Below are 22,580 nucleotides of genomic sequence, written 5' to 3' on the forward strand. Positions count from 1 at the left end.
CACACCAAACTTGCTCATTGATGTCTTTATGGACAGGGGTGCACATAAGTGGTCCGCAGGTGCGCATGCTCTGTCAAAATAAAAGACGCGCACCAGATAAGAAGTTGCAGCGCGCGTTTGGGTACATATAAAAAGCACTGTTTTTGTCCGCTAGAGTGGGATTTTCACGGCATATTCTGCGAACCATCTCTGTGCGTTCATCATTTGTTTGAAGCCAGCTCACCTCCTGCAACCACTTTTCCGAGAATACGCGGTTCTTTTGCGGTTCGGACTCCTTCTGACATTTCTTTGGAGGTGGAGGAACACCAAAGTAATTGCTTAAAGGAGCTTCTTCAACATCTTTAAGAGTTCTAAACAAATGTCTGTCCTCCTCCAGAAAATCTTATGTACGCAAACGTGCGTTGCAACTTCTTACCTGGTGCGCGTCTTTTATTTTGACAGCGCATGCGCCCCTGCGGACCACTTATGTGCACCCCTGTTTATGGACTTTGCTGTGTGCACTTGTGCGTAGTTATGTTGAAGCAGGAAGGAGCAATTCCCAAACTGTTCCCACAAATTTTGAGCATGAAATTGTCCAAAATGTCTTGGTGCACTGAAGAGTTCCTTTCACTGGAACTAAGGGGGCGAGCCCACTCCTGAAAAACAACACCACAGCAGAATTCCCCATTCACCAAAGTCAACAGTTGGCACAATGCAGTCTGATAAGCACAGTCTACTGGCAACCACCAGACCCAGACTGTTCACTGCAGAGAACACGTCTGCACTGCTGTATAATGCAGTGGTGTGGTGCTTTACAGCGCTGTATCTGACACTTTGCAGTACCCTGGGTGATGTAAGTCTTGGATGCAGCAGCTTGGCAATGGAAACCTATTCCACGAAGCTCTCTATGCACTGTTCTTGAGTTAATCCTTTAGTATAACAATAATAAACAACTTCAGTAAACAGTCCAAAGATTTCATGGTTAAGGCCCTAATATTGATCCCAGCAACACCCCTAGATGGAAGATTTCTATAGTGATGGCAGTGGGCTCTTCTGAAGGACAACACCCTGATACAGCCAATTGTATCACTGAATCAGTGATATGGACATGAGCACTCACTGTTTTTATGGGGCTCAGGTTGTCATGGAATAATGTGGGGACCTGTCCTGGTTATTTTTACAATGGGCAACAGTGTAAACTAAAGAGTTACTTTCAGTCGCATCTTATTTGGTGTGAAATCCACTGTGATGGTGTGCAGAAGCAAAACTACACACACTGGGTCATTGCCTCACGTTTCTGTGTTGAATTTCTTCCCATGTCTCTGGTGCTGTTTAAATGCCCCACAGTGACTTCCTGTGAGTGTTTAAATGGACTCCCTTTCCACTCAGTTTGACTTCTCTGAGTACTTTTTTACTACTAGCCTCATTCATTCAGCACCTTTTCCCTATGCTCAAGTACTTTTAACTTAACATCCACACATACAGTACTGTGCAAAAGAAGACCTGTGCTTAGTTCTCCGAGATGTCTGGAACATCCTACCAGCCGAGTTCCTTCAAAAACTGTGTGCAAGTGGACCTAGAAGAAGGCAGAGGGTGGTCCCACCAAACACTGGTGTGATTTCTCTTTTGTTCATTCACTGTATTTTGTTGATTGATGAAAGTAAATGATTCACACTGAAAGCATTCTTTATTTACAGCATTTTTCCCTCACCTGCTTATAACTTTTGCACAGTACTGTACGTTTGTGTTTAGTTTATCTTACCAGGGGTAACTCATCAATGTATTTAGAAATGCCTGCTGGAGGAACCTGAGATCAATCAGTAGACAGCCCCTCATTTGCAGTCACAATTTACATGACCCTGGAACGTCACGTCATTAGTCAGTATCCACTTCCTGAACACCCTGGTGCACAAACTGTGAGCAGCTCTTGTTTCTTGCTCTTTGAGGGGCTTCTGTGGGAAGCAGTTGTGGTAAAACTGCCCCCTGTGAGCACCACTGTTGGTTGGATCCTGAACAAACGTTGAACTCGACACCAGTTCGGTCATCAGTTATTCCTTTAATATAAAACAGTAACAGAAAGAATGAGGCCACACCAAAGATGCAATCTGGTTGAAGTAAAGGACATGTCATCATTGTCACTGCAGTTGCAGATGTCTGTAGAAATCAAATCTATGTTCAACATGTAGCCTAAGACTGAGGTCTGCCTACACGGAATACCAAACACAGTTTAACACAGCTGGAGCTACGGCAACAGGTACACCACTCCTGAATGCAGGAGACACATCAACATGAACCAGGCATTTAGATGAGATGATCCGCGCTGCACCTTCAAACCTTCATATCTTGTCTTCCATGACAGTGTGAGTAAGGGCGCGAGGGTAGGAAGCATGGCAGATGTTGTGTCAGAGCAAACGAGCAAATTTGTCATGGAGGTTCTGACACAGGGGGACACGCTGTACACATCAGCTTTCCAAGTAACCAGTCCTTCTTTCACGGAGTGGAGATGAGTTTGTGTTTGTCAGGATAGAAAAGAGGTTGGCAAGAGTATTAACAAGGTCTACAGCATTGATGGGAGTGTGTGGAGGACTTGGTCATGCAGCTCCACCTGTACCACCTGCTGAAAGAGTAACACAGGAGAGAATTCCAGCAGATGTTAGTCAGAGCACTTCTCACAGAGACTTCTGTACATGTGATGTGCTACTGACAGGATGAGACTGATCCCATGCTGAGCCCTGTGGGGAGCATGTGGAGTAATTGGAGAGAGCACGCTAATTTCATGTGCACAAACAGGCTTTGGCATTAAAACGTGGTCAGTCTGTCCCAGTGAGGGTTTAACAAAGTGGTGTCGTCGTGTCCTGTCGTAGAATGGTGTTGTGTTTGCTGCGGACTGTGGTGAAGTGCATGGCGAGGTCAGCTGCTCGTTGGGCCTCTCCTGTCCGGCCCAGGTCTGGACTCAGTCCTCTTTGGCTTGGTGCTGTTCACACATGATGAGGACTGACATCTGGAGCGGATGCTGCATCTGCACTCACCAGTTCTGTAGAAGAGTTGGACAGAAAGACTTGAGTCTATAGCAGTATAGGAAGCAGTGGTGCCTGCTGCGAGGGGGAAAGACAACCCTTTGGATAAAGTATTGCAAACACAAATAGAGGCAGGGAAAATACCAGGTCGTTGGTTCAGCTGTGAGCAGTAAGGTCAGCAGCTAGTGGCTCACACTGTCACTGCAGGTCTGAATCACAAGCTGTTGCTTCACTACCTTCCCTTTGACTGCGATGCTTCTGTCACAGATAAGCCTCAAAGCCATGTTTTTGAAAACTTGCTTACACACAAAGTAACTTATCTGTGTGTTGATGTGGTCACAGCTTGGATTTCAATCTTAGCTGTATTCAAAAAGAAACAGAGCTGAACAACTGAACATGAAGCCAGAACAGTTTCACCTTCTAAAGAAACAGCTGTTAATCATCGTCACCACTGCCCCCTTTATATCCTGGAACCCTGCTTTCTCTACCTTTGTGAAAAAGGAACTTTATCGGATCGGCCTAATGAGTAAGGATGAGATATTATCGATGTTTCATTGCTCCACTTCAGATCTGCTGCAGAACGATGGACAGCAGTGGTTGTACACTCACTGCTTTAATATATCGCTGCCTTGAGGCTGCAGGTTACATCCACGTCTGTTATACAGTATGAGGTGAAGAGTTTGGAGTAATTTGGCTGGCACTAAAGACTTTGTATATATATTTTATACTGATGCCATTTATAGCAGAGTTCTTGCTAAAGGATGGCTCATAATTAATTCATCAATTCTTAAGTTGTAGCAAAAACCCCTAATTTATTGGATTTTATAAACACCGATTTCATCACGTTATCTGAAAGTGTTTATTGTCTTGTTTGCAGTTCGAACCTTTGTCCTTCCTTCCAAACATGCTGTTTCCACGTAGTGTATAAACACAGTGTTCAGGCTTTTTATTCTGGGTTAGTGAGCTCTGTACCTTTATCAGTTGTGAGAGTACACACCCCCTCCACCAGCTCTTTGGCTTCCACAGCCAGCTGGAAGGCAGGGTCAGGAATTGGTGATGGGATGTCGGGGCTTTCCGTGGCAGGAGACGACCTGTTACTCCTGATATAGACAGACACACAAGCAGAAGGACAATTAGAGCAGGAACTCGACTGCAAAGCTGTAAGGAACTCGTGAGGTGAAGGTCACGCTCTCTTACCCCCCTTCTCCAAATAGGCTGGGCGTGGTCAGCACTTTGTGGACGTTCTGTAAAGAGAGATAATGTGACAGCTGTAAGGCCAAGCGCTGGCAGCAGTAACACACACTGGGTCTCTCTGTGCTGTCAGGATGAAGCAAACCAGAGAGAAGAGCCAGATTCTTGGACCTCATCCGATATTGGTGTTATCAGCCACAGGCTGCAGCTTCCCCTCGTTGTGTTTTTCAAACTGGTTTCTGATGACTTCGTGCGCACCCGTGTCTGATTGGTGCCTGCACATCCCACCTTCCACCATCACTGACTGCACTGATGGATATCAGGATATCAGGTCAGAACAGAATCAGTGTTGGAAACATCCACCCATAGCCAATTCCAGGAGGACAGGTGTTGGTGGAACAGCTTGTACAGCAGCTGGTTTATGGCTGTGGACAGAGCTGTAGCACATCCTTCCATCACTGGGGGGCAGACTGACTCCATCAGGTTATTTTCCTGTCACTACATTTTAAGAACAGAGCTTGAAGTCTCAGAGCTGCATACGCAGCCTCCGCTTCATCTGTCGCACAGCACGGAAGGAAACGTTCAAGCCTTCGGCCAAATTATGCAACAGTTATGTACAGCTCTATGCAATGTCCTACTTTATCTAATAATTGTACCCGTTCTCTTAAATACTGTGTAAACTGCAAAATAAACCATGAATTCCTCACATGTATAGTGGCTGACATGGTTGTCATAATGTGTTTTTCTCTGACATTTACACTTCAGTGTTACCCTGGGGGGGGGGGGTGTAGTAATGTATACTGAACTGTTTTTGAATGACGACATCATTTCTTCATTGGCACTCAGTTACTAACAGCATTTTTTCCAAACGACTTTCAGTCTGTCTGTGTGAAGGTGTCTGCAGGGAAGACCATGAAATATAAACAGATGGCAAGTCCATCACTCTCTTGTTGATTAACCGCAACTAAAGGGAAAGACGGCACAAACTCCATCCTTGTTATGATGGAAGCTAACATGCTCTGTGTGTTTGTTTGACAAACAATCAGAGGAACAGACGTCTGAGACTATTCTGCAGTTATGTGTGGAAACTCAGTTATTGATCATCTTCCCTCTAATGTGTGATTTTTAACAACACCTTTAGCAGATTAGCAAAGAAAGGCTTTGATGGAAAGGGGACGTCAGCTCCTGGCTGGTTTAATCCAACAGGAGGAGACAGTTAGCAGCTCCAGATCAGCATCCATGAGAGATAACTCGGTGGACCAGACACGCCCAGTTTGACCAGCTGTTTTGCTGATACGCCACCTTCACTTTTCAACAATATTGAATCTCTTTGTAGATGCTGACAGTTAACCAGGTCACACAGCGCTCAAGCCTTTCATTCAGCTGTGTTTCAGTTTTTATTCATAGATTTTTATGCTCTTTTTCCTGAACCTGTTAAAAGTTATTTTAGAGATACACGGTCTTCAGCTTTGATTACTGAGTTTTTATCAATCAGTATAAGATTATATTTCCCACATACAGATTCATTTAACATTCTGCAGAATTTGTATTTTCATTTTAATACTTAGGGCCGAATTGAGTGTGTGTTGTGCGAAACAACATTGCCATCGCACTGCAGAATAGGAAGCAGTGTTAACAGCTTCGGATCACTGTCCTGTCCCAGTTTGGACCGAGGTTTAGCTGTGAGACCGATACAATACTCTGGTATACAGAGTGGACTCTGTGACTGCAGGTGCCTGGTCTCTGCCTGTTCACAGTTCTGTGTGCATCCAAAGGAACACCAGTCAGAGCGGTACCTGAGCAAAGCCTAGCAGTTTCTTGTTGGAGATCTCCAGATGTTTCCTGCTCAGCTCGGACTTCTTCAGCTGGCAGTCGATAGTCGTCAGCCTCCTCTTCAGCTCGCCCACCTCCTCCTGACAAACACACACCAACACACTCAGCCTGTGTAAGTGTGTCATGTAGACAACTGTTTGGGTGCATGAGTGCATCATGTATCACTATACAGTACAATGACCTTTGACCTGATGCCTGAACATATTGGCTGTGTAAGATGTAGAGTACTGTGAAGATGCTTTAAAAATACAGACAGATGTTCAGACAGATGTTTCCCTAAATTTCAAGGCTGAGATGAGGTTTTCTTGCTCTCCTGTCGGTGGCCCTGATCAAGGCTGTGGGCCACGACTCTAACATCATTGTACCTGCATGGACTCTGCTCCCCGTCTTTGCTTCTTGGTGGCCAGCTGGCTCTTCAGGTCTCTGATCTCAGCCTCCAGCAGCTGGATGACTTCTTCATAGTCCTGCTCAGCACTGCCGGCCTGCCGATGCACCGCCTCGGCCTCGGCCGCCTGCAGACGACTCTTCAGGCGAGTGTTCTCCTCTACAGTCAGACAGGCTTTCTAGGAGAAATGACAGAAGGATTCACTCACTGCCTTTAGTCTTTGTCCATGTTTTTAGATGATTCAGATGCCAGTGAGACGTACTTTACATCGCTAAATACAACAAGACGATCATATGAATATGTTATTAGCAATTTATTTTACCAGCTGAGAAATCTTTACATTCTTGGTTCTCATACCTTAAACTGTCCTACGACATGCCCTATCGAGAAGCTGCACAACCACACCATTTCTATTCATTCATCAACTGAAAACAGCCGACATTATCAGGACACTCAGTTTGTTTAGTTTCACTACAAAAATAATTTCCATTCAACTTCGACCCCATCGCCCACAGTTATAAAGATGTAACTTGAGACACTGTGTGTCTCCACACAGGCTGCAGGCTGGCCTCTGACCTCTGAGGTCTTCTGCAACTCCTCCTCGAGGGTTTTCTTGCTGTGTTCCATGTCCTTCAGCATCACCTGCCAAGAGAGGCAGCAGATGAAGTGGCAGCTTCCTGGATGACTGTTAAAGACTCCACCTTTCCATTCAGAGGACAGACACATGACTGTGAGGTGCACGGCAAAGAAAAAGCAGCTAAATCTTGGTGAGGATGTGACTTGTTTAGGCTTCGTCTGTGGTTTTCCCACTGAGTGTGTGTTTGCTAGCTAAGTGTGGAAACAGGATTCTTTGTGTTTAGTTTTAAACTGCAAAAAGTATTCTCACTACTTCACGTGGTAGCCAAAGAAATACCACTAAAACATCTAGCACCAGCCCTGGTCTATGATACAAAGAGATGACTGAGACTAAGAGTGGAAATGTGCCTATTAAATTGTAGAAATTTGACCATATTTCTGGGAACTGTTGAAGGAAGCAGGTTTAGCAAAGCCGAGTTAACTCTGAGACGAGGAAAACTCGTGCTTCCTGAACTGTTCTCTGACTCCGCCCATCCTGCTTATTCTCCAAAGTGGCTGTCAGAGCACGCAGTGAATTCAACTGCAGATTTTTAGAAACACTAGAAACAGTTAACCTGAGTGTTTTTACAGTCGTCAGTATATAAGAACAACGACAGTCATGTCACTCATTTATTATCAGCTCAGAATAAAAACCATTTTCTCCATCGTTCTAACTCTGTGACTAATGCAGCTGTAATGCTAGTGCCAATTCAGTTACATTATACAAGCTTGCATTTTCACTGCTATGCAGATGACACGCAGCTCTATCTATCCATGAAGCCAGGTAACACACACCAATTAGTTAAACTGCAGGAATGTCTTAAAGACATAAAGACCTGGATGGCCGCTAACTTTCTGCTTCTTAATTCAGATAAAACTGAGGTTATTGTACTCGGCCCTGAAAATCTTAGAAATATGGTATCTAAGCAGATTCTTACTCTGGATGGCATTACCTTGGCCTCCAGTAACACTGTGAGGAACCTTGGAGTCATATTTGACCAGGACATGTCCTTCAACGCACATATTAAACAAATATGTAAGACTGCTTTCTTCCATTTGCGCAACATCTCTAAAGTTAGAAATATCCTGTCTCAGAGTGATGCTGAAAAACTAGTTCATGCATTTATTACTTCCAGGCTGGACTACTGTAATTCTTTATTATCAGGATGTCCTAAAAACTCACTGAAAAGCCTTCAGCTGATCCAAAATGCTGCAGCAAGAGACCTGACAGGGACTAGAAAGAGAGAGCAGATTTCTCCTGTATTGGCTTCCCTTCATTGGCTTCCTGTTAAATCCAGAATTGAATTCAAAATCCTGCTCCTCACATACAAGGTCTTAAATAATCAGGCCCCATCTTATCTTAATGACCTTGTAGTACCATATCACCCTATTAGAGCACTTCGCTCTCACACTGCAGGCCTACTTGTTGTTCCTAGAGTATTTAAAAGTAGAATGGGAGGCAGAGCCTTCAGTTTTCAGGCCCCTCTTCTGTGGAACCAGCTTCCAGTTTGGATTCAGGAGACAGACACTATCTCTACTTTCAAGATTAGGCTTCAAACTTTCCTTTTTGCTAAAGCATATAGTTAGGGCTGGACCAGGTGACCCTGAATCCTCCCTTAGTTATGCTGCAATAGACGTAGGCTGCCGGGAATTCCCATGATGCATTGAGTTTTTCCTTTCCAGTCACCTTCCTCACTCTCTATGTGTTAATAGACCTCTCTGCATCGAATCATATCTGTTATTAATCTCTGTCTCTCTTCCACAGCATGTCTTTATCCTGTCTTCCTTCTCTCACCCCAACCAATCACAGCAGATGGCCCCGCCCCTCCCTGAGCCTGGTTCTGCTGGAGGTTTCTTCCTGTTAAAAGGGAGTTTTTCCTTCCCACTGTCGCCAAAGTGCTTGCTCATAGGGGGTCATATGATTGTTGGGTTTTTCTCTGTACCTATAAAGCGCCTTGAGGCGACTTTTGTTGTGATTTGGCGCTTTATAAATAAAATTGAATTGAAAATTGAATTGAATTGTTCTTCTTGTCTTGGAGCAGCTTTGGATGAATAAAGTATAGTGATTGTGATCTAAGGTTTGACAGCTATAATGTGCAGCCATAATAAACAGCAGCACTGAGAGCGCACTCAGCCATGAAACCACTGGAGTTAAAATGTTTGTTACTGCTCTGTGCCAGAAAACCACCAGAACAATGCAGCATTCGTCTGTGGTCTAACTTACAACAGTGATACATTTCACTGTTACATTTGAATCATTTTGTCACCATTTTATCGATACATGGTGACACGTGTAGGTGCCACTCATGGGGATCGTTTTATGACAAGAAAGTCACATGACAGGTCAAAAGCCCTGTTTTATGTGAGTGTGCTCAGAGCGTGAGAAAGTTCCTGACCATCATCATGATACTCATCATCTCTGACTGATGATGAGCTAAGGCAAATTAGCCTGACTGTGTTGGACTTCATTCTTAGTAAAGACCACAGGACAGATACTAAACAAGACAGTACACTAACCAAAGAGGGAAAAACAAAGGTGTGTTTTCACCTTGAGCTGTTTCATCTGCGTCTGCAGCTGCTTCACCTCAGTCTGAAACTGCTCCATCTCCTCACTGCTGTAGCTGCACTCGGATTCATATGTCTGCACACACACACGCACACAGTTAGCCCTTTATTTCTGGGTGGAAATATTAAAATATTAGGTTAATGAACTGCAGTGTAACAGCCAGCTGTTTTGTGTATATGAGAGGTTGTGAGAGCTGCTTACAGGTGAGTGGAAGGCTGATGTATCCATCAGACTAGCTGCTTCATGGTAGGAGAATGTGAAGGGACCTGTCTCCAAGCCCAGCTCCTCCAGGTTCTCCTGGAAGATGTTGCGGGTTGCCTCCACAAAGTCTGAGCCATCACACCAAAACAGATGGGATTCATTTTTTTAACAGAAAAACAAGGAAGACCAAACAATCAGGGTCACAATACACATGTGTTTGTATTCATGTCCTTGTGGGGACATCTCATTGACATAATGCTAGCTGCTTACCCTAACCATCAAAAATGAATGCCTGACCCTGACCCTAAACCTAGCCCAAATGTAACCCTGACACTAAAACCACATTTCAAGTCTGCCTTCAAACTTGTGGGGACTGGGATTTGGGTCCCCATAAAGATGTCTAAACAGGTACACACACACACACACACACGGTTACACAATGTGACACAACCAATAAGAAACATGGTGCTGTCACATGAAGCCTGTGATTTGACAGGACCTCAGCACAGATCTTCCACCTAACGGCTGACACAACTACAAATATGTGTGCTGCTTGTATCACGTCACCTCCATAGGCCACGGAGCCTTGTGGGTCTGTGGTCAGACTCTGTCGCAGCTTCTTCTTCTTCTCTTCTGTGACATCCAAACCAAGGAAGGACAAGGCCTAGGAGAGACAGAGGAACATGAAGACAAGCAGTGCTGTCATCAAACTGCACTATGCATATCACAGTTTGTTCTAAATATAGTAAAATTATATTTAATTACAAATATTAGCCTAAAGTTACTTCACAAAGCATGTGCAAAGAGGAAGCTTGTCTATGAGACATACTGATACACCTGAGCTGGAGTACCAGAGACAGGATGCAGTAGAAGACAGTACAAAACTGCCTACACACACTTTGAGTAATGTGTTTTTCATAAATCTCTTATAGAGTTCTTTAATTAGCAAATTCACTGTAGTCATAAAGCAGACACTGTGCTCTGTTCAACGCATACGCAGGTGTGTAATTCCTTTGTTTTTTGTACTTTGACATTTCTCCCTGTTCTTTTTCCTTTGCAGTGGAGCCAACAACACGAGAGAATGTTGCCCATATTTAAACTCATTATGTCTCTAACCCCTGGATCAACATGCCCAAGCAAAATGTTGGCAACATTAAAATCAAAGCTAAATAACAGTAACAACTGTACAAAGAGCAAAATAGAAACTGGCATCAGAGAGACGTAGAGCTGAAGGGACAGAGTCTGCTGACAGGGTGAAAATAAACCACATGCAATGGAGAAGGCACGGCAGGCCTGTAAGAGGGAGATTAGTAATTGGATGAATAAAGATGATTGGCTGGGAGTACTGGGATACTGTGGGTCCAATCCGAAGTAAAATCTGGGTTCAGGCCAGTTTCTATTAGTTTCTAAGTGATGAGTGCGCTGCAGGAAGAAGCAGTGAAAAGGCAAAATAACATACAGAAAGGTGCAGAGTGGTAGGGAGCGATACTGAGCAATACCAAAATCAGGAACACTAGAAGTTCACTGAGAGAGGAACTACAGAAGATGTGGAAGGTGAGGCCGTGGTAAACAGCGGTCCCTGTGGTAATCGGAGCACTTGGAGCAGTGACTCTTAAACTAAGCGAGTGGCTCCAGCAGATCCCAGGAACGACATCTCTGCAGAGAGGAGCGCAGGTCCAGGAATGGCAAAGATACTCAGACTCAGGCCTTTGGTAGAGGGCCCGAGCATGAAGGAGAAAGAGCACCCAGGGGACAAGTGGGGGACATTAGTATACACTAACACATCCAAATCATCCATTATCCAGGTTAGAGATGGCACGATACCACTTTTTTATGTCCGATACCGATATCATAAATTTGGATATCTGCCGATACCGATATGAATCCGATATAGTGTTTTTTAATCAATAAAACCGTTTTTTTTCATATCTTGCTGCTTTTTGTATAAGTTCATACTCAAGTTAAAAAAAAAACAACAACACTAAAGCTATTCTGTTATACCTGTATGTAAAAAATACACTGCACCCAAAATATTTCATAGTTCAGCAACACTGATCAATCTAATAAACTTAAACCTGCTCCATCCTCCCTATTCTGGTATTTTAAAGAGTACTCAGCAGAAATATTAAACAACCTAACTCATAGGGTTGCAAACTCCCAGCAAAAAAAAAAAAAAAAAAAAAAAAAAAAAAAAAAAAAAAGGGAACCACCCCCCACCCTCCACCTCATGATGCTTAATCGACGTAATCAACTTTAATTTGATGCAGGGTGAAAAAAAATGCACAGAAATAAATTATTTTTCAAGAATAATTAAATAGATTCAACATCTTTCTTCAACAGAATTGCAGACTGCACAGATGGTACCTTCCCAAAGGAAAAAGTACTATAGCTTACTAGGGCAGCGGTCCCCAACCTTTTTTGCGCCACGGACCGGTTTATGCCCGACAATATTTTCACGGACCGGCCTTTAAGGTGTCGCGGATAAATACAACAAAATAAAACTAGTACCGGTACCAAAAAAAAGATTTATTCATAACACACGTGAAAAGACCCAGGAAAACCGAGTTAACAATAAAAACGATAACAGAATAACGCTGAAAACCGATAAAAACCCTGAAAACCACACATTTCACACCTGAGCCTCAACTCTCGCGGCCCGGTACCAAAAGACTCACGGACCGGTACCGGTCCGAGGCCCGGGGGTTGGGGACCGCTGTACTAGGGTATATTAGACTTAACAGTTACTATATACAGTAATGGACTTCTATACATTTTACATCAGATTAAAACTTTGGGTGTAAGATTCAGATAATTATTTATTAAAAGCTAGACATTTTAAATGAGAATAAGAAAGAAAAGTATGTCTTTGTGCCCCCTTTTCCCTGTTCATGCCCTATCGGGCCCCCTGGCTGCACTTTGCTAGATCCGCCCCTGCACAGTTACCAGCCGTCAGCTGCGTAGAAAAGGATCCTGGTGTAGAAAGTAATATTAAATACATTCTAACAACAGCTTATCAAGCTTAAACGTGCTGCTGTTGTTCCGCCGCTGGTTTCCTCTTTCTGGTGCAAAGTGGGCCAAAAACAAAGAAGAGAGACGGACTCGCCACAGAAAAGCCGATCAGCTGATCATTGATCAGTTTCATGATTGAAGTAGCAGCAAGAAGAGGCAGTCGCTCCATATGTTGGTTGTTAAGCTTAACATGGGAACGCTTTACAAACATTCAGAGATGAACTTACACACTTGCTTTACTTCTCTCTGGGATATAACTTCCTCAGAGATGAAATGCTGGTTTGGTAGCGAGGCTACAAATACACACAGCCGCTCTATCACGTGACGCATACTGCTCCAACGTGCTACGGTTATGAGCCGAGTTACGCCGTGTTGCAAGTTTTTTGAGGTGCTTTTTTGATATTTAATGGATCAGATTACATTTTTTATTTCCCTCCGATATCCGATCCAGTAATTTACGTCAGTATTGGACCGATACCGATACGTAATATCGGATCGGTCCATCTCTAATCCAGGTGTTCCAATCACTTCCATGGCCATAGGTGTGTACAATCATGGGTCACTCTCAGGAGCTCAGTGAATCCCAGTGTGCTTCCATGATAGGATGCTTTCTGCAATCATTTCCTCACTACTAAATATCCCACAATCAGCTGTTAGTGGTATTACACAAAGGGGAACAATTGGAATAGATGGCAACTCAGGCACAAGTGGCAGGCCACATAAAACGACAGAGTGCATCTCTAACAGCCGATCACTTACATGACCAAAACGACCTGGGTCCACCACATCCTGCATGCAAAGCTAAGCATCTCAGCCCTGTATCAGACCTGTAAGGTAATTTTCCAGGAAGCTGACATCACTTCCTAGTTTGTTTCTCACATACCTGCTGGTAGGTATTCAACACTGTCGACCAGGATCACCCACAAACCTCGACCCAGGTTCTGACTTCTCCAACAAAATACACCTTTCAACCATATATGCTTCGGCATGTGTCATCGCTCTCACATAATCTGTGCCCATAATGTTTTGACTTAACTGTGTATCAGGTAGCATAGGTGTAAAGAAGCCTGCCTGAGCGGGTCAGCACTCACCAAGTCTAATTTGTCTGATTTGAGGCGAATGTAAGGGTCCAGGGTTATCTTAGGTTTCGCTCCTGTCGGGGATCTCTGGCTGGTCGAACCTGGAGAAAGCAAATGAAGAAAAGAAAATCAGGACTGACTTTGGTTAAATAGAAAGAAAGAAACCAGAAGTTTGAGTTGTATTAATTAATCCTTTCTTTAGCAGACTGTGTATATATACACAGATATGCAGTACATTGAACAAGGAAAGACTGGCCTCTTAACAGAAAACTGAGAGTGTAATTAAGGTCTCAGGAGTGAGGAACAGCAGGAGAAATATCATCGTATAATCTGTCATATCAGAGTTGAATAGACACCCTGATGTCGGTGGATTGCTGGTTTAAAGCAGGTCTTTGTGATTGTGTGTGGTGGTACAGGGAAAAGCAGATGATTAAAAAGAGAGGAACTGAAGAAAAGTGGATGATTATGTAGACGAGAGGGGAGGGAGCAGACAGCCATTGTCCCATATTAATTTGATGCGTTTTTCTGTCCCAGATTTGTATGGCTGCTCTGCTCTTCTGACTTTAAACTCACTCATGTGCACATGTTACGATCGATCAGTTTAGTGAAAAATCTAAAAAAAATGAGCATATATTGGATCATCTAAATAAGAATTTGAGATAGATCTACTGAAAATCTGATTTTAATGAGAAATAAGCCATAATCATACAAACTCTTGGCTTGTAATATTTCACTTTATACGTAATAAATATGAAATATGTGAAAGTCATTCAGGTTTTTTGAGATGCACAGACAAGGTCCAAACATTGCCTTCATAGTGTGGAGTCATTTTTGTAGATTAACTAAGAGGAGTATTTATCTGAAATGTTGTCACAGTGTATCATGTTTAACCTGGATCATAATTCTGGAATATTATATTTTGTAATATAAAAAATCTCTGTGTGTGTGTGCTCACCTCCCTACAAAGTGCTGACATCTGTCACAGCTAGCAACTGGCTTAGAGGCTGGCAGGGAGTGAAATGATTAGAGTACCTAGGAAATAACCTTGGCTGGGTAATCCCAGCCAATTGGATTGGGAAAGGCTGTCCAGTGGCTTTCAGCCGAGAGCCACGGGCAGCGCTGTGACACTACAGCTGCGGGTCTGAAGCTGTCCTTCAGTATGACGACAACTGGACTGCTTCAGATCATTTTCAGTCTCCTTTTGCTGCTGCTGTTCTACTGAGGGGTGTTTGTTGCACCAAAAATAAAGATGATAACAGCAAACGTAAGTCATGATGTGTGCTTTACAAACACTCGTGCTGTATGGCAGACATAATGTGAGCCAAAAATATGTTGAAATGAATATGAACTGTGAATAAGTCCACTGCCTTAAAGAATGCTCTTATTTGTGTTATTTAAACGTTTCTATGTGACATGCTGAGCCACCGCATGCATCAGAACAGCCTCACTGATCTGAGATCGAGTCTCCACTTCTCTGACTTTACTTCAGCACTGAGACAGATGTTCAGCTGAACTGTGGTGACTGTGAAGTGCACTAATAATAATGATACTTGTTGTTCCTAGAGTACTTAAAAGTAGAATGGGAGGCAGAGCCTTCAGTTTTCAGGCCCCTCTTCTGTGGAACCAGCTTCCAGTTTGGATTCAGGAGACAGACACTATCTCTACTTTCAAGATTAGGCTTAAAACTTTCCTTTTTGCTAAAGCATATAGTTAGGGCTGGACCAGGTGACCCTGAATCCTCCCTTAGTTAATAGGTGTAGACTGCTGCACTGAGTGTTTCTTCTTCAGTCACCATTTTCACAAACTGTCTACTGAATCATTAGTTGATGTTAATTTCTGGCTCTCTTCCACAGCGTGTCTTTGTCCTGTCATCATCCTCACAGCCACATGCCCCCCCCTCCCTGAGCCTGGTCAGCTGAAGGTTTTTTCCTTTTAAAATCAAGTTTGTCCTTCTCGCTGTCACCAAAGTGCTTCCTCTTGTTGGGGTTTTCTCTGTATTAAAGCAGTTTGAGGCGACTCTTTGATGATTTGATTTGGTGCTATACAGGGAGTGCAGAATTATTAGGCAAATGAGTATTTTGTCCACATCATCCTCTTCATGCATGTTGTCTTACTCCAAGCTGTATAGGCTCGAAAGCCTACTACCAATTAAGCATATTAGGTGATGTGCATCTCTGTAATGAGAAGGGGTGTGGTCTAATGACATCAACACCCTATATCAGGTGTGCATAATTATTAGGCAACTTCCTTTCCTTTGGCAAAATGGGTCAAAAGAAGGACTTGACAGGCTCAGAAAAGTCAAAAATAGTGAGATATCTTGCAGAGGGATGCAGCAGTCTTAAAATTGCAAAGCTTCTGAAGCGTGATCATCGAACAATCAAGCGTTTCATTCAAAATAGTCAACAGGGTTGCAAGAAGCGTGTGGAAAAACCAAGGCGCAAAATAACTGCCCATGAACTGAGAAAAGTCAAGCGTGCAGCTGCCAAGATGCCACTTGCCACCAGTTTGGCCATATTTCAGAGCTGCAACATCACTGGAGTGCCCAAAAGCACAAGGTGTGCAATACTCAGAGACATGGCCAAGGTAAGAAAGGCTGAAAGACGACCACCACTGAACAAGAGAAAAACTAATGACATGGCCTCCTTGTTCACCTGATCTGAACCCCATTGAGAACCTGTGGTCCATCATCAAATGTGAGATTTACAAGGAGGGAAAACAGTGCACCTCTCTGAACAGTGTCTGGGAGGCTGTGGTTGCTGCTGCACGCAATGTTGATGGTGAACAGATCAAAACACTGACAGAATCCATGGATGGCAGGCTTTTGAGTGTCCTTGCAAAGAAAGGTGGCTATATTGGTCGCTGATTTGCTTTGGTTTTGTTTTTGAATGTCAGAAATGTATATTTGTGAATGTGGAGATGTTATATTGGTTTCACTGGTAAAAATAAATAATGAAATGGGTATATATTTGTTTTTTGTTAAGTTGCCTAATAATTATGCACAGTAATAGTCACCTGCACACACAGATATCCCCCTAAAATAGCTAAAACTAAAAACTACTTCCAAAAACATTCAGCTTTGATATTAATGAGTTTTTTGGGTTCATTGAGAACATGGTTGTTGTTCAATAATAAAATTATTCCTCAAAAATACAACTTGCCTAATAATTCTGCACTCCCTGTAGTCACATATGAATCCACAGCCCGCGAGGTCCATGCGTCGCAAGTTAAAGCAACCCTTTCTGCTGTGCTCAAACTTTCCTCAACTTTCCGCTTCATGTCTATGTAGAGATTGGGTACGGCTGTGTCTGCGAAAAAAACCTGGGTTCCAGCGTCTTGATCATGTAAGAAAAGCCCTCGTTTTCCACAATGTTGTAAGGACGCAGGTCTTTGTACAGATAAAACTGAACTGAATAGAATCAGGAACCCCCCGCTGTGACCTAGCAGTACTAACCACTGACCCACTGTGCATATGAGTCAAATCAATGACAAAGAAAAAACCCTCATAGTGTTGGTGCTGGCTTGTGCTCAGTGTGCATGCATGGCCTCCAGTGCCCCCTTACATTACAGTATGTGTGTAACCCATGGTAACAGCTTCCTGATGACATTTATCTGTTTTTCTGTCCTCTCGATACTTTTTCACACTGTGCATTTTTTCCTTGTTCCTGCAGTTTTTACTAAACATTAGCCAAACATTTGTTTTCAGTGTAGCAGAGTTTTTTATTTCCAGAGTTTCTGTTGAACAACGGAGCTCTTATTCATATAGAATATACCAGAGGTTCCCAAAGTGGGGGGCGTGCATTTTGCACAGAGAGGCTTTTTTTTTTAAATGTATTGATAGCAATGTTGAATATTATTACACAGGAAAAAAAACAACTACATGTAAAATAATGACACCGTGACGCCTCTGCTTTTCTAAACGGAGGGACAGTAACTGTGTGTGTGTGTATGTAAGCATGTAAAAACTGCAGACAGTCAGATTAACAGTACTTTGTCTCATTGTAGAAATTCATCTCATGTAAACAATAACGTGACGCACAGCGTCATGTGAAAAAAGGTGCATACCTTTTTTGTTGCGTGACTAAATCTCCGTTTTCCTCGTCCACACGTAAACGCAAAGAGTTTTTGAAAATCTCCAACCTGACAGGAGTTTTAAAACTCTCTGTTTTCAGTGACCCAAAACGCCGTTAACGTGTGGGCGAAAGGCCCAAACGCATAGAAACAGCTGCGTTTTTAAAAATAACCGTGTAGGTGTGGACGTAGCGTAAAAGAGTTAGTAGTTTATTTTATTGCGGCCTGTAATTTATTCGGTTTACTTTTATTTGTTTAATTGTTTACTAAACGTTTGAGGTGTAAAATAAACTGCAATGAAGTTTGAAAACAAAATATGGGTGTGTGTGGGGGGGGGGGGGGGGGCAGCACTGCAGTCTGAGTGCAAACACAGAGGTCTCACCTGAAACATGAACATCTGGAGGACAGATGTCAGGAGAAGGTGAGGACGGTGGGGCTGGCTCCTCTGTACAGATCTACACCATACACACAAAGAAAACAGTTACATAGAATTCCAATACTGATGACCACTGAGTTTATTACTGTAGCTAAAATGATAACAAAGTCATTTGAATGTATTCATTAACAAGAACACTGTCCCAAAAGTTGATTCTGTTCATCTGGACATTTTCAGTGGGAGAAACGTTTCGTCACTCATCAGGTGACTTCTTCAGTCTCAGCTGACTGCAGGTTTCAATCTTATAAACAGTACATTTGCATAATGACTGAAACCAGCCCACTGAAGAAACAATGGGCTGGGAGGTCAGTTCCTTCATAATTATGAAGGAATAATGATAATCATAATTATGCAAATTCTCATGACCATTGATCAACAACCACTGATCAATGTCCAAAGTCCCATTCACAGAGAGTTGGGGAATGGCTGTAATCACAGCATTGTAGGATGGTGACAGATGTACCCTTAGGCCCCCTCCTCCATTCAGAGATGGTCTTTCCCTTATTAGATTTAGTAGCTGGTAGCAGCAGAACAGGGACTGAAGCTAGATGATGCAATGGTCTAGCTTCAGTCCCGATGAATCGGTAGCTGTAACCCTGGCTGTCTCTATATTGACTTTAAAGACAACAGCTCTAAGTTCTCTGTGGTAACTTAAGACCAAACTCTATAAATGAGAAAGTAAAGAAATGAAATTCTTCCAGCTTCCTTTAAAAATCAAAATTATTTAATTCAACTCAGCTATTTTTACATTTTACATGTCAGTGAGTTTGAACTGACTACAGTTTCACTTCAGAAAATCACTCTGATGTTGACCCACCTTATGTAACATGCTATACTGTGAAGGTACGACTACTCTTTAGTCAGTAACCGTTCATTTATCAGTGTGTTTAGTGGACTGTGTTTATTCCTCAGTTATACCAAAGTACATCGGTCTATTCAAAGTTATTTGGTTGATCTTTTAGTATTTTTTTTGATGACATTAGTAACAATTTGAGACTTTAGCTCAAAGAATAAATGTAGTCTTCACCTTCAATTTTTGAAACAACATAATCGACTCAGCCAGCTGACACATTTAACACCTGGTGTTTTTTGTGTTTCTGAATGAAGATAAATAGCAACAATAACTCGGTTTCCCAGAGCTCGGTCAGTTTGTCTCTTTTATCCTGCAGTCGGTGTGCTGATACAGGTACATAAGATACAACTCAGATTTTTATTTTACATGGAAATCCTGCAGCTTCTGCAATTTCTGGTTTGCTGTGAGAATAACAACAGGCCACTTCTTCTATGAATGACCTGTAGGATCAGTGTATGTGGTGGAGCTGACCTCGGGTGAACGGATGTGGACTTTTAAGCGTCCAGAGTTGTAGCTGTTGCCCGAGGCTCGCTGGACCCCATTGTGCAGAGACGAGCTGCTTGGAAAAAGTCCTTTCCCTGGGATGAAGGCTATGTCCACAGCAGTATCTTGGCTGGAGACAAACACAGACATAAGCATGTGACCTGTGATGGCACACAACGTGTGGTCCATATATGTGGAACATTTTGTTTACCTGTTTACAAAAACACATTCAACTTTGATTAACATGGGCTTAAAGTGTAGTATCAGCTTTGACCCTGTATTTACAGGTGGGTCTATGGCAGTTTGTGTAAAAATCATTTGGTTGCAGTCTTTAAGCTTCTATCAGGTTGGTTTTTCCAACCCAGGAAATTTCATGTGACTAGCTCCTGTGGCATCGAAGATGCTGTAGAAGATAATGTTTCCACAGTATGAAGGTAAACTTCTGCAAAACTTTACTTATTTAAGTATTATAAGTTATTAGCTTAAACTGTTACAAGAAAAACTGTTAATCCTAAGAGAGTGATATGAGCTTTTCTCAGTTTGAACTGATTTTAATGATCAACATGTAACCCAATGAACTGGAGACAGTGCATATCCATGCCATCACACTGCTTTATCTCTTTTACAGACAAAGTTTTACACTTATACTCATGATAGTATCCACCATCCTTTTTCTTAAGTCTAATCTGGCCTTGCTATTCTGGTCACTGGTTTGTGAAGTTTGTGATGTCTATGTCCTGCAGTGTTGTTATCTAGCTGCTTGATGTAAAAGGCCACCTCTCTTGCAAAAAAAAAAAAAAAAGCCTTTTACATGGATTTCCATGTAAAAGGGAGGGATTTCCATCCCTTCTTATAATCTCAGTCTCACAAATGAATTTTTGTTATTTTGCACAGAATCTACCAAAATACTGAATCATGCACTCCCACTGTCCGCCTGGTTTCCCATTGTTTCATTGTATATGTACAATGACAATAAAGGGCCATTCTATTCTATTCTATTCTATTCTATTGTACTGAGATGTCTTTTGACTTTATGCTCTGTGTTTCTGACTCCAAGTGTGACACTTGGAGTCAGTTCCAGACCTTGGATCTTATTTCTTTATGAGGAAGCTTTGAAAAATCTATCCTGCCTGCATCTGTCAGCTGTCCAACCCTGTGTATAGGAATAGCTCTGTTTTAGTGGTGTGGAGTTTAGACAAATATTTTACTGCTACTATTCATAACCATCATCATTACCATTACATTAATTATCATTTCATCAAAGCATTTATTGAAGCTGTTGGCCTTACGTTAAAACTTGTATTACAGGTGTTATCATAATCACATATTAATCTTTATTACAGGTGCAGTCATAATCATTTTCTACACACCTTGCATTTTGTGCTTATTTAAAGAGTTAAAGCTCAGTCAGTTAATTGAGGGTCGTGAGCTTTGTTTGGTGCTATGTCCAGACAATCTATTGTGTAAGTGACTTAGGGCTGTGAAAGATTGCCTACACGCCTACAAAACACATATACCACGTTATTCATTATTATCTTTTATTCATTTATATCCTTTTTATTAAGCTTTGAGTAGTGGCATTTGATTAAAACATTTATTCAACATATTACATATATAGTTTCATTTAGGTTATTACACACATGAGAGTGGCCTCTGTCTGTAAGGTTGTCGGCGGGGTGAGGCAGAGTGCGTTTGAGGTCGAGACACACACACACACACACACACACACACACACACACACACACACACACACACAAACAGTAGTTAGACTCATGTTTAGGTAAGAGTTCAAATAATAATTTGCAAAACCTTGTAGCTGCAAAATTATGTCTGCATAAGGGGCAGTTTGTTCCAGGAGATAAGTGAGAGTTAGAAGATTAACAGGAAGCACCTGGCCTCGAGGCGGAGAGAATGTTCTTTTTAAATGTGTCAAAAGTCGTCAACATGTATTGTATTGTACCTTCTTGACGCATGAGGGGGCGTTCTAATACCCTGATGTTATAAAACAACTGCTTGTGTAGTCTTGGGCGGAGATCAATGCTGGTGTGTGCAGTGTTCATCTCCCCACGCGTGTGTTCAGTAAAAATCATTGTTTGACCAACTCTTCTGGACCATTGTTGTTTTTGTGCTCATCCTCAATATTTGAACTCGCAACAGTGGTCTCTGCAGTACTTTTGTTAGGTATCTCTTGAAACTGAAACTATGACCTTTAAGCCCACATTAATTATCTGACTCTAACTTAATATGTGTTGGAAAACAGTAAAAATTTAAAAAAAATATCATGTCAATGTCCAAAAACACACGGAACATTAGAATCACCCTGCTTATACTGTAGCACCTGCTCATTGTTCCACAATAGACTTACTTTGGTACATTCATTTCTAACATGAACACCACTCACCTGAATTTCACTTTGTTGAGCATGCTTTTGGCCTCTTCATGTGTCACACCAATCAAGGACTCCTTGTTAATGGCAATGAGCTGATCTCCCGGTCTCAGCCGTCCATCCTGCACAACAAAGAGACAGTTTTATTCCCACTGAGCAGGAGGCTACAAACACACAAACCCTGTTTCTTCTTATTTAAAAGTACAAACCTGCAAACTGACAGGGCCACTTCTAAGAATCAAAGTACTTATCCAAGTCTAGTCGTTATCAGCTCTTTTCAACCGCAGGAACATAACTGCAACATGTATTTCAGTTCAATCCAATTCAATTTTATTTATATAGGACCAAATCACAACAACAGTTGACTCAAGGTGCTTTACACTGTAAGGCAGGATCAATAATTCAGACAAATCAAAGAAAATTCCAACAATCATATGACCCCCTAATGAGCAAGTACTTTGGCAACGGTGTGAAGGAAG

General features: G+C 42.3%; 1 protein-coding gene across 7 annotated transcripts in view; it reads right to left on the bottom strand.

Moving 5' to 3' along the window:
* Window positions 1–2,015: 2,015 nt before the first annotated feature.
* Window positions 2,016–22,580, bottom strand: part of si:dkeyp-72e1.9 (syntaxin-binding protein 4) — a 53,346-nt gene continuing 32,781 nt past the window's right edge. For 5 of the 7 annotated variants that reach the window (XM_019358384.1, XM_025906667.1, XM_019358383.2 and 2 more), the window contains 13 exons: window positions 22,117–22,223; window positions 19,704–19,845; window positions 18,326–18,398; window positions 13,888–13,976; window positions 10,355–10,451; window positions 9,788–9,915; window positions 9,569–9,661; window positions 6,982–7,047; window positions 6,386–6,583; window positions 5,984–6,100; window positions 4,194–4,240; window positions 3,969–4,096; window positions 2,016–3,013 (listed from right to left, as the gene is read on the bottom strand). In XM_019358384.1, the coding sequence (XP_019213929.1) occupies window positions 2,958–3,013; window positions 3,969–4,096; window positions 4,194–4,240; window positions 5,984–6,100; window positions 6,386–6,583; window positions 6,982–7,047; window positions 9,569–9,661; window positions 9,788–9,915; window positions 10,355–10,451; window positions 13,888–13,976; window positions 18,326–18,398; window positions 19,704–19,845; window positions 22,117–22,223 (1,341 nt within the window). In that variant the 3' untranslated portion in view covers window positions 2,016–2,957. The remainder of the gene's footprint in view (window positions 3,014–3,968; window positions 4,097–4,193; window positions 4,241–5,983; window positions 6,101–6,385; window positions 6,584–6,981; window positions 7,048–9,568; window positions 9,662–9,787; window positions 9,916–10,354; window positions 10,452–13,887; window positions 13,977–18,325; window positions 18,399–19,703; window positions 19,846–22,116; window positions 22,224–22,580) is intronic. The other 2 variants (XM_019358382.2, XM_019358386.2) reach the window with 2 other exon arrangements.

This window comes from Oreochromis niloticus, linkage group LG4 (assembly GCF_001858045.2).
Source record: "Oreochromis niloticus isolate F11D_XX linkage group LG4, O_niloticus_UMD_NMBU, whole genome shotgun sequence".
NCBI classification, from domain to species: Eukaryota; Metazoa; Chordata; class Actinopteri; order Cichliformes; family Cichlidae; genus Oreochromis; species Oreochromis niloticus.